The sequence below is a fragment of the Ruditapes philippinarum genome, unplaced genomic scaffold (genome assembly GCF_026571515.1).
Source record: "Ruditapes philippinarum isolate M1 unplaced genomic scaffold, ASM2657151v2 ctg1488_1_1_1_1, whole genome shotgun sequence".
Classification (NCBI taxonomy): domain Eukaryota; kingdom Metazoa; phylum Mollusca; class Bivalvia; order Venerida; family Veneridae; genus Ruditapes; species Ruditapes philippinarum.
The window spans coordinates 165989-178683 of NW_026859106.1; the positions used below are offsets into that span (position 1 = coordinate 165989).

The 12695-nt window shown below is 31.2% G+C and overlaps 1 protein-coding gene across 5 annotated transcripts in view; it reads left to right on the forward strand.

Annotated features, from left to right (window-relative positions):
* Positions 1–12695, forward strand: part of LOC132755247 (EF-hand calcium-binding domain-containing protein 5-like) — a 34248-nt gene that overhangs the window by 20422 nt on the left and 1131 nt on the right. For 3 of the 5 annotated variants that reach the window (XM_060746071.1, XM_060746073.1, XM_060746075.1), the window contains 10 exons: positions 2037–2193; positions 3065–3219; positions 6546–6566; positions 8861–8989; positions 9260–9432; positions 10095–10188; positions 10638–10772; positions 11059–11312; positions 11707–11957; positions 12392–12618. In XM_060746071.1, the coding sequence (XP_060602054.1) occupies positions 2037–2193; positions 3065–3219; positions 6546–6566; positions 8861–8989; positions 9260–9432; positions 10095–10188; positions 10638–10772; positions 11059–11312; positions 11707–11957; positions 12392–12618 (1596 nt within the window). Of the gene's footprint in view, positions 1–2036; positions 2194–3064; positions 3220–3991; positions 4013–6545; positions 6567–8860; positions 8990–9259; positions 9433–10094; positions 10189–10637; positions 10773–11058; positions 11313–11706; positions 11958–12391; positions 12619–12695 lie in introns of all 5 variants that reach the window. The other 2 variants (XM_060746072.1, XM_060746074.1) reach the window with 2 other exon arrangements.

Sequence of the window (12695 nt, forward strand, 5' to 3'; positions counted from 1 at the left end):
AAAAGAGAACAATAGGTTCATTCCGTGATCAAAGGGTTTATGGGCTAGTAGCCCTTAAGAAAACAAAGAAAATAACAAAGAAAATAGCCCCTAAACCCAAAATGTTGTAAAGTCTGTACGAGGTTAACCTAGAACGGCAAGTTGGATTTTTTTTAAGTTCTACCTGTACCAATGGCTTCATAATTTACACACTTACTAATCCATACAAAGTATATGATCTGGGCAAGTTACATAACTATGGCTTCCATTTGCACCAAGTTAAGGCCCTTTTCAGCACTTAGAAAATGAATAATGGTTAACCTAAACCGGCAAGTCAGAAATATCTTATGTTCTATCTGAACTAATGGCTTAATAATTTTCACACTTACTTATCAATACAATGTACATGATATTGCCAAGTTATATATATATAAATGTGCCATCCATTTTCCCAGTAATTTCCCTTTTTATCACTTTGAAAATAAATCCTTGTATGGTTAACCAGTATTCCGCCAAGTTGGATTTATCAAAAAAATTCACCTTATTACTGAATTTATTTAATGATATCTTTCATATTTGGTAGGGGGATACCTTTAACGGTCCTCTAATTTTTTTATGGCGTAAGGTGTCTCTAGGTAAAGGTCAAGGTCACTTGTGTAAAAAAATAAATTTAAACATTTCTGCTCATACAGCCTTTATTTTTATGCCCCCACAATGTGGGAGCATATAGCGTTGCACTTGTCCGTCCGTCCGTCCGTCAGTCCGTCCGTCAGTCCGTACGTCCCGAAATCTTGTGAACGCAACTCCTCTTAAACCGGATGGCAGATTTTGCTTAAACTTACAGGGATGAACAACCTTAAGGTGTAGATGGTAGTAAAGGAAGGAATTTTCGCTGCGACCAAATTTAACAGAATTATGGCCCTTTGTTGATTTTTTCACTATATACAATGTAGAAATTTTGTGAATGCAACTCCTCTTAAACCGGATGGCAGATTTTGCTTAAACTTCCAGGGATGAACAACCTTAATGTGTAGATGGCAGTAAAGGAAGGAATTTTCGCTGCAACCAAATTTAACAGAATTATGGCCCTTTGTTGATTTTTTCATTATATACTATGTAGAAATTTTGTGAACGCAACTCCTCTTAAACCGGATGGCAGATTTTGCTTAAACTTCCAGGGATAAACAACCTTAATGTGTAGATGGTAGTAAAGGAAGGAATTTTTGCTGCGACCAAATTTAACAGAATTATGGCCCTTTGTTGATTTTCAGTTTTCAACTTGTGGCACATGTAGTCCAAAAAATATTTGACCTAGAGTCATAAGATTGAAAGAACAGTGGCGTGTGGGGGCATCCGTGTCCTATGGACACATTTCTAGTTAAGTTAATGTCTTTCATGGAGGTCCTCTACCTTTTCCTTTAGTAAGGGGTCATTTGGGTCAAGGTCACTAATGTCAAAAATAGATTTTTTACACTTTAACAGGTGTATTAACCTTATTCTATCAAGATTTTTTTTCTCAAGATTTTATTATTCACTCAATACACAATACATGTAAAGATGTCTTGTATATTTTGTAGGAACATAAAATTGAGGTATTCTCATTTGGATGGAGGTAGGGTCAGTTGGGTCAAGGTCACCAGTGCTAAAAATAGTTTTTTACACTTTTGATCATACAGCCTTTATTTATTGACAGATTTGTATTATAATTGGTAGGAAGATAACTTACATGGTATTCTTCCTTTGGATGGAGTTAGGGGTCATTTGGGTCAAGGTCACCAGTGCTAAAAATAGATTTTTTACACTTTTGCCCAGACAGCCTTTATTTTAAATATTGTTACTGACAAGAATCTGTGCCGGGGGCATTTGTGTTTAACAAACACGTTCTTGTTATAGGATGTATATTTTAAAATTCTTTTTCAATCAATCTTAAATTGCTTTTTAATTAATAGTTTATTGTGCAAGTAGTGCATGTAAAAATATGATTTAAACATAGATAGTTATTTTTCTATTAAATGTGATGTTGGAAATATATGTAACCATGACAACTATATATATAGGCTAGAAGAGAGGCGATGTCATCACGTAGGAAGATGTTGCTGGATCAGTTGTTTGATAAGTGGGACAATGATGGCTCTGGTTATCTTGATCAGGATGAGGTGGAAAATGTCATGATGAAATACAAAGATGGTCAAGAAAGTGAGGCCATTGAAACAGGTTTGCTTTATATATTATAAAAACAGTAATTCCTACATTTACCTAATAAACACTTACTTGTGATAGAGACAAAAAAAAGTGGTTTGAAAGTATGATTTGGGGATAAAGACATTTTCCTGTTTAAAAGCTACATTTTGTCTTTGGTAACTTAAGATGTGTTTATCATTAGATTAAAGATGATAAGATAAATCCAAGAAAGCAAATGGTAAACAGAAACTTACTTTAGAAAAATATGACAATAATGCATAAGTATTTACAGTTTTTGTTATATTTACTCACTATTAAGAAAAGATAAGATGGAATTGATTATTTACACCACCATAATTCTATGATATGAGGATGAAATTCTTTTTATATGCCCCATTTAAAAACAAGTTGTATTATGAGAATGCCCATGGTGGGCATTCAGGGTTCAGTTTTATCTCTAGCATCTTCTATATGCATGGATGAATTTAAGAATTACACAATATAAATGTTGGAACCATCATGAAACCTGATGTTGTATGCATGAATCTGGTCCCTTGGTCAAAATCATACAGATTTGTATGACCAAGGTTAAGGTCATATGTAGAGGTCGTAAGTCAGATATAAGCAATGAAAATGTATGTAATAATGAATTTGGCAATTCTATCAGAAATGTTCACCATCATGAGACTGAGCATTACATGTATAATCCAGGTCTATATATGAAACATAAGATTACCAGAAATGATGAAATGTCCATATTTTGTGCAAAGCATGTTGATGGAGGGATTTTAGTGTTACACTTTGTACAAATGTTGATGGTTCGATGTCAGTAAGTCATAAGTCATGTTGATGTGTATAATTTAGATGTGTAAAATCATTCAAGTTTCTATTTTTCTGTATTTAGCTAAAGTTGAAATGAAAAAGAAGACAAAGCACCCAACTGACAACCGTCTGAGCAAGAGGGAGTTCCGTAACTTTGTAACCCTGGTAGCAGATGCGATGCCAGGAGCTGATGCGGAATTCGAATATTTCATTGAGTTCTTAAACAATAGTGTGGAGGTAAGACTTTGTTTTCACTTTAAAACAACACATAACTCTCACTTTGTTGTTTGTATTCTTTCATACAGGGTGTATATAGCTGCAACATAGGCTGTCAATCTGTAGTGTCACTGAATTTGAGTAATCTTCACAGGAAGTATCACTACCAAAAGGAGATGTGCATATTAGCAGCATGTTCCAGTCCAGTAATTTTTCTAAAAGTTATGCATCTTTAATGTCATTTCAGCTCTAATTTTTTGTCTTGACTTTTTCTCAGCAACTACTGAGTACCTTGCATTCTTTAAAACCATAACAGTGTTTGAAAGAATCCATCGTTTCGACAATATCCTTGTTATATACTGTGAAGTTAAAGGAGAAGTAAAGCAGAAATATTTCATTAAGAATTAATTCATCTGTTTTACTAGACTTTGTGTCTTTAGAGTGAAGCATTTGTCATTTATGGCATAATTACTGCTTGTTAGTTACACAGTACTGATAATTTTAATTCTGATTGTCATATGAAATTTAAGATACTGCAAAGACATTGCACTAATTTTCCTGGATTTCATGTACAGGTCAATCCACGGATTTAAGATCCAACAAAATTTTATTTTGTCTCCTGTAAGATGACTTAGCATAATATTGTGTGCAATTTTCTTTTTACTATCCACAAATTTGAGAACGTACAAAAAAGTCCTTTGTGATAAAACCACAAAATTTCATGCCAATTTTCCGAAATAAAGTGAATTTACAGTGTAAAGTTTTGATATAGCATTGTATTTTATGTTTATAGGACTTTGTTAAAGTCAAAAAGGTAGATGGAGGAAACACCCACCTTTCTTTCTCTCTCAAAACTTCCCAGTTATATACATGTCATTGTCAATTTGTACTTAAAAGCCATTTGATGGCAATTTTATGTTTTAGATTTAGTGATGACTTGATCATCAATGTTTTATGCCTATGTAGTGTTTTTATTTGTATAAATTGTCAAAAGTGTTTAAGAAAATATTTCAGTGACATGTATATAGCATTGAGTACAGTGAAACTTGTGTGTGACTGAGTGAGCATCATTTAGAAAGGCTTACGAAGAGTTTCATACAATATGTACTGTAGCTTATTCTAAAATGTAACTAAAAGGCTTTATTCATTATCTACCTTTCAATAATCATGATTTGAGCATGTGAAAACAGAACTATTTCTGTGTGATGTATTCAGATTTATGCATGAACAAAATGTACTGTATATACATAACTATATACATGTATTAAAGGAAATGTAGACAATTTAAAATTTCTTTTTTAATTTATATTCAATGGTTTTCATTCCTTTCATAATTATAAAGAGATAAAAGAGCTGTGGTGTTGTTGTGGTTAGCATACTGGACTGGCAAACCAGAGACTGGGGTTTGAACCATGGTTGTTTGTGTTTTTTTTCTATTCAGTTATAAAGTCAAAGTTACTATCTCCACATATCGTCTGTGCGATGGAACTTTGTGCATCTCCTGTTGAAAATTAGCAATTTTTGATTAGTGTTAAAAAACTAGACTATGACAAATATTAAAAATGTTTGGTGCTATATTGATATGTTGCTTGTTTAAAGGATATATTGAATGAAGGAGAGGTCAGTAACATGGTTAAGGGTAGATGGTAAATATGATATAGTTAAGGGTAAACAATTAGACTCTCAGGACTGGGGTGAAATAGATTAAATAAAATATACATCTGTATATGTTTTCTATATACTGGTATATACTCACAAGAAGGTGAGATTTGAGGGGGAAATGCTTCCATTTGTTTTCCTGTAGAATTTGGTTATACTTTATTATTTCAAATGTAAGGCAATGATTTTAAACATGTACCATCTTCTTTTACCCAAGTCCTGAAAAAAGTTCTGTATGGGTTTTTATAGTCCTAGATAAATTCAAAAACAATTCACTGCACTGGGTGCAAATGACTTCTAAAATGACCAAGTTATTTAAAATTGATTAATTTTTATAAGAATTTTAATTTTATTCAGGAAATAGATATCAGTTTTGTGTGTTGTTGAATTTGTTATAAAATAAAGGAAGATTTTGGTTCAAATGTGCAGGAATATAATCACCAAGGTATTTGGCCTGAGTGATTAATTACAAAGCATTTGAACAATACAATTTGCATTATTGTAATATTTTCAAGGGCCAAGAAAAAATTTTCTAGAAAGAAGTATAAATCTAGAAGTTCTCTTGGCAATGCCATTTTATCAGCAGAAGAGGAATATTTATTAAATGGGTAAAAAGGTTTAAGGTTTGTTGATGTTAACTTAGGGCAACACCTTGAAGATTTGCCATAGAAATAACATTGATAAAACATAAAAGCCCAATGACAGAACTTTTTACCGGACCCATGAATCTCTTTTACTGTTATTGTATTATTTGTATGAATTTATTTTTGTAGAGAGGAGATGGGGTATTCAAATTCTAGACAATTAATACATAATACAAACAATAGATTATCTCATATTGATATTAATTTTAGCATGAGCTTAAAATACTTTCACTTCTAAAATATAGAAAAATATTTATTATGGAAAAAAAAAATCTAATTTGCTTTAATTAATTAATTTAACATCAATATGATATGCAATTTAACTTTGGACACATACATGTATAATATGCTGTTTAACTATAGAAGCATAAAGTTAACATTTATCATTATTTTGCAATAATTCCTACCAGATAATACACACAAAAATGTTAATGCACTATAGTTGTAAATTTTATATTTTCTTGATATTGATAAAGTTATAAATCAAATTTGATGTCTTTAGTTATGCATTTCTTGGCTTTAAAAGTATAAAGCAATATCTAATGATTTTTTTTTATAAAAACGCCACTACAAATATGTTCAGTTTTCATTACCTAATGGTCTTTCTTGAAATATTGTTGCATAGAATGTCTATGTAATTTAATATGAAAATTGTATGTTATCAGATTAAAATGTTCCTGAACATTGTATGTAAACAATAAAATGTTCCTGTACAAAATATTTCACAGCTATGTTTTAGTAGGTTTGAAGATGACTCCACACATGCCCCACTCTATTTCAATCAAATGTATTGACTCTGGCTATTCTGCAATCAGTTAAGTCACAAAATAAACAATAACTTTACAATTTACAAACAGCAAATATATAGCTTTATACACTAAGTATTAAACAAGTATGCAGTCCTATAAAAGCAAAGGGTCTTGTTTTATCATAATTTAAATTATAGACAATAGTATTTGCATTGGTTGAAATGAATGTTTTTGGGAAAAATTTCTTCAGTCTTTTATATACTTTAGTAAATAATTTATGTATATAATTACATAGCAAGCCTCTGATATGCTGAACGTAAGTTTGTTGTATGAAAGGTTATATATGTATGATATTGCTTGTGATGAAGATGCTATATGTCAATATACAATATTGATGATTGGATATATCTCAAAACACATTCTCTACATATATTTGTATATTGTTGATTACTTGGAATTAGACATTGTCTGTCCAAGTTTTAAATTAAGTGTTGTACACAGTGTTATATACACTTATTAGAAAAAAAATCAAAGTATTTGTAACAAGGGTGAAATTTGTCAGGCTTGATTGTATAGAAGTCCAAACAATTACTCACTTGTAAGACATGTTTTCATTAAAATGTAAATTCTGTTAAAAACAAATTACAACTTACTGTTGAGACAAAACAAGGTTTATCATTCTGGTTAACTCTCTTATATAAAGTAAAACTTTTTAACATAGATATGGTGTGCCTACAGTAATTTGTAATAGTAGCAATATCCAATCATCACTATTGTAAAGTTATGGTCACACTGCAGGTCTGCGACAGAGGAAAGATTAAAATGAATAACATAAGTTCTGCCTTCTGTCTCAAAAAGTCTTGCATTTATAAAGGAAAAAATTTGTAAAAAAACATGTAAAAAAACCTAAAGACCCTTGTGAGAAAATTTTACACCATCTTGTGTGAACGCACGCTTTTCCTGTTTTGTCAATATAGGAAGTCACTTAAAATGTGCATGTAACAACAAAAGACAGACCTACAATTCTCGGTGTGACCAAGCCATAAGATTGTGATATTGAAAATATGTATATGCTTGGCTATATGAATAAATGTAGATAACTGTTTACTGCTAATTCTAATATGTGACATTTTTATTGGTTTAGGGACATTTTAGCGTGAACTGTGGCCAAATTAATAGAAGTTGTGGGAAATTTATATGTTATTGTTGTTTTGTTAATTAAAGCACATGTATGTTTTAGGTTCAGAATATAGATGGTGTCTGTTTTGTTAAATGTTCAAAATATATTATATGTGTGTGGTACAGTAGTGTATTTATGATTCAATTTTTTCATAGCTGTTTTTTTTTTACATTTAGTATGTTACCAAAAGGGCTAGTAGCTATAGTTTACAATTACTTTTTCTAACTGTATAAAAAATGAAGATTTAAATAATTTACAAACTTTAATTATGACATTTGTTATTTAATTATTTCAGCTGAAATTGATGATAGATAACGATGTGTTACGTGTGAGCTATAAATATAAAATATCTGATAGGTTGCTGTGTGTGCTAAATATAGCATTGATATTTGATGTTCATTTTGGTGTGCTTAAAATTTTGATTGAATTTTAAACTTTATTGTCTCAAATATTCATTATCATTTCAGTTAATCATAATGTAAGTCATAAGGTATCCATTTTTTTTAAAAGACCATCTTGGGTACCACTTTTCTAGGAGGAAACAGAGCTATTGTCATGGTCCAATGGTCTGCTTCTGTGTCGATGTTGTCATTGGTTAACCTTTTTGGTTAAGTTTTCATTGATGGCCATTATTTAAACTTCAGTTCTAACTAAGATATAACATAAGCTGTTTTATTGAATTCATGTAAAAGTTGCCAATATAAATCGTAATGAAATACTAAGTGTCTTTTACCGTGGAATAAAGTAAATGTTTGTCCATCCTGTGACTGAGGTTGCAACCTATTAATGCATAGCTATATTATAGGTTAGGCAATGAATTAATGGCTACAGATAGTACTGATACATAGATTTAAGATCAGTGCAGGTTCAGTGCAAACTAAACATCTTTTTTTATTTAATGCAAATATCAACAATTTGGTACCAAAAATTTTATTTATTGTGTAATTACAACAAACTTGTGTTAAATAATTGCATGGTATTTGCTTGTGATGTTGTTTTAAACAGAATTATAATCCATAACCAATTATTTAAATTGATAAACAAAGACAGCATGATATTGTACTGAATTTACTAAGTGCATGATTTGTCTTGAAAATACAAAATATAAAATAAAATTGAACTTTTTGTTTTTGCATGCATTTTATGAACAAAATACTAAAATAAATTTTCTTTTTGTTTTATAATTAACCTATATCATATTGAAATATTTAAGTACATTTAACTTTTTTATTTTTCTGAAAGTGACTGATTTTTCATTATATAATTTCATAAAAATGAAGGATTATGTTGTTTTTAATTACATTGATTCAGATAATCAATCATATAAAAGACTAATATCCATTCTTTCTCTTGCTTAGGTTTATGAAAGCAAAGTTTAGCAGGACATTTGACAGTTATTATACTATATATTTTATAATTTATGATTACAGCGCACATATGCTGAGCGTATTCGAGGCGAAGCCCGTAAGAAGTGGTTACAATACATTATCACAGCAGCCGACACTGGTGGGGCCTCCATTGAACCTGTCTATAAAGCTGTGTTCCAGGCATTGTATAAGGTAAGACTACAATTTATAGGTTGTTCTTATTTTATATCTCAATTAAATTATCCTAGTCTGAATAATGTCATGATTTAGGTACGACATTGTATCATATAGCCATGTCTGAATTAGTTAAGCAAGCCATGTCTGATTTAGTCATTCATGATTAAGAGACCATCATATTGCCATGTATGAACATTGTCATTATTTAGAGACTATTATATAGGCATGTCTAAATATATTGTCATTATTTAAACTATTTGTGTAATATCAATGTTTATTATCCAGGATGCCGAAGCTCATGGTGGTGGTAAGAACATCAGTGCCAACATCTCCATGTTGGAACGTAATACTACAGATCGTACACGAGGTGACGTTGTTTTACGATATGTAGCTGCTACAACTGAAGATGCCGACTTTCTGCTTGGAAAGATTCTGTACAAGGATATGATGGGAATTAGGTATTAATGACTTTTATTTTCAGTTTTGATTTCAGCTGTGAATCACAGTCATCTGAGGTTGTTGAAGGTCAGTGGTGTTGTCCTCTTACAGTAAACAATGTCAGTGTTATTCAACCAGTGTCATAAATTTTGTTTTAGTTTAGTTATTTCATTGTGTCAATATCAGAACTGATTTCTGGTCATTTGCAACTCATTATACTGGTCAGCCAACATTAGATCTTCAAACACGTCACCCACTCACTCCTTACACGCATATAGGATTTTGCTTTGTCAAAGCATGTCCCTCAAACAGAAATTTTAGAGATGTTTAGTTAAATCATTGAATAATGAATGATACAAATTGACTAACTTTCTTTGTAGTCTAGCAATATGACAATATCTTAAAACCAGAGACGGTGGGAAAATTTAAAAAATCTTTTTGAAATATCATCAAAAGAATTTTTAGACTAATTTGATCCATGAATGTTTTGTATCTGAGAAAATGAAATATATACCAATATATACTAAATATTGAATATAATTAACAATTACTCATAAAAAACATGTGTCAGATAAAAAATATTTCTGTTCACTTTACAAACTATATCAGCTGAAATGTTAAAACAAAGTTTGTAACATGTTTCTTATAGTTAAATTTAAATGTTTCATTTATTTTAAACAAGTTTCTCAGCAGTCGAGACTGGCAAACCAATTCATGTACCAAGAGTAGCTAATCATGGGAACATCATGTTCTGGAACCCATACAGAAAACCAGACGTGAGTATAAATGTTACATTTTACATAAAATAATGCATACATCATAATAATGCTTGTGTACATTCAGCATATTTCAACATTTTTATGTCATTTCAATACATCATCATTATGATTAGAAACTTAAATACTCCTTAAAACTTTTTAAAATTTTGCAAAACAAATTTTGCTTTAGAAATGTATTTAAACTAGTTTATAGATGAACTAAACCTGTATCTTAACACTTTGTGTAATGGATTTTCCCTGCTTTATATGTGGAAATGTTGTTTAAAGAGAGTTTACAATACTAGAGTTGAGAAGTTGACAATATAAGACCCGAGTCTGAATGCCTTTCTCTATATCCATGGCATAGATTTAAAATTAGAAGCCTAAATCTTAAAACTCTTACTGATTGTTTTATCAATATATCAAGTATATTTGTAGTAATTAAAATATATTCAATATTCCAACAGGAGCGTGAGGGGTCGTTCATTGTAATTCCTCTTAAGGACCGACGTAAGCGTGTATTTGGTCTCCTGGGTATAGACACACTCAGTGATCATCATACAAAGAGTATCTTCATCACACACGAGATTCAGTTCTTCCAGGTAATATTCAATCTTCATTCCTGCTTAAATATTGTTTAGTTTTACATTGTCAACTTTTGTTTAAAAACAAATTATCTCTTCTTAAACCACAAAGAGGAATGTTTGGAGTATTTGGGCTACTCTAGTGGCATTGTTAGAGTAATAATTCTTTATTGATGAATTCACAAAAAAAAATAAACAATTCCCCTTAAAATAAATCAGAAATTAAGTAATAAAATGATAAAATAAATCAAAGGGCAGATCATGTGCTTTATCCAAGTTTAAAGTTATATGTATTTCATTTTAGGGTGTGGCAAAATCATTTAGCATTGCCTACCATGCAATTGACATGCGCAAAAAACTGTTGCGTATCACAGAAAGTGCGGTGTCCTGGATCCATCGTCGTAGTCCACATGTGAAGGAAGTTGTTGCATACATTGTGGAACCAGATGAGGAGAGCAAAGACTTTGTACTGAGAAAAATGATGATGACAGATAAGAGAGGAAGCATCCAGAACATGCAGAACCCTCCACGTCTCGAGAGGAAAGATAACCTCTTCCGGTAATTATAGCATCATTTACAAAATATGTATAATTTTAAAATACATTAATGAAGGCACGGGATCATTTACAATATATTTAAATGGAATTCAACATTGTGCTGAATGAATGTCTTATAACATGTTCACATGAGTGTAAACCGATTGTTACCAAATTGTTATATAACTTTGTAGAGACTTAAAATTGATTATGTCCTTACTACCTTGTGTTATATTGATATGTGAATGTCCCTGATTTTTTAAGGACAGAGAAGGTTCAACTACCATCTGAATGTTTGTTGACAATATTGGAAATTGGACTTGATTAAAGACAAATAATATCAAGATATGGTTAATGTTTTTATTTTTGAATTTTTTGTATTCAATGATAATGTATGAGTGTTATTCACCTTTCAGAGACTATTTGTTTAAAGCAGTTGACAATTCTGAGAGTGTATCAGCAGACGCATATGGAGAGCGCCACCTGGCGTTCCCATTGAGAGATGATCAAGGCCGGGCATCAGCTATACTAGACATTAGTATTGGAGAGATGAAACAACTGCCAAGTCATGAGAACCGGGAAGTTCAGAGAATGTTGCGTCTGCTGCAGATGGCTCACAAGGAAATCACTAAGGAAATGGCTGGAGAGGAGAAAAATGTTGTCCTAGGTCAGTATTTTAATGATGGCAAAGTCACATTATCATTTGAATTGTTTTCAATAAAAAAATAACATTCTTTGAGTCCAACTGCGGCATACATATTCAGCACTTTCCATGAAGATTACTCAGCCATTATACATGTATTTTAGCAGCCATTCTTATAATATGCCACTGTTTCACTGTATATACATATTTGTTCTGAACATCAGTTATATTTTTATTTCCCTGTATTAAATAGAATTTTAATTTTGTGTTTCCACACACACACATACAGTTAACCAAATTCTAACAGAAAGATAGACATCATTGTTTGGCTGGTATTCTAACCAAAATGTCAAATCATTGGAATTATGATGTCTTTGAATTTCCTAAAGAGACATTAATAATAAGATAGAAACTAGATGATTGATATCTTAATTGGTTTTAAAATGTTTATGAAACAGAGGCTGAGCAGAATGAGGAATCGAGGATGGACATTATGTTTGATCGTCTGATGTTGATGGAATTGAGAGAAAATGTCAACAAACTGGACACAAAGGCATTTGCTGAGCTTCGTAGCTATAATGATCCTCCAAGAATTGTACATGATATACTCAAGTCAGTGAAGGCTATATTTGACTTTGAGGAGACAGAACAAGGGCTTTATGATGACTGGCAACAAATGAAAGGGGTAAATTATTTTTTTAGTTTTCTAAATTTTCCATGCAACTTAGAGAATATTAACAGAGACTCATTTTTATCTCTCAA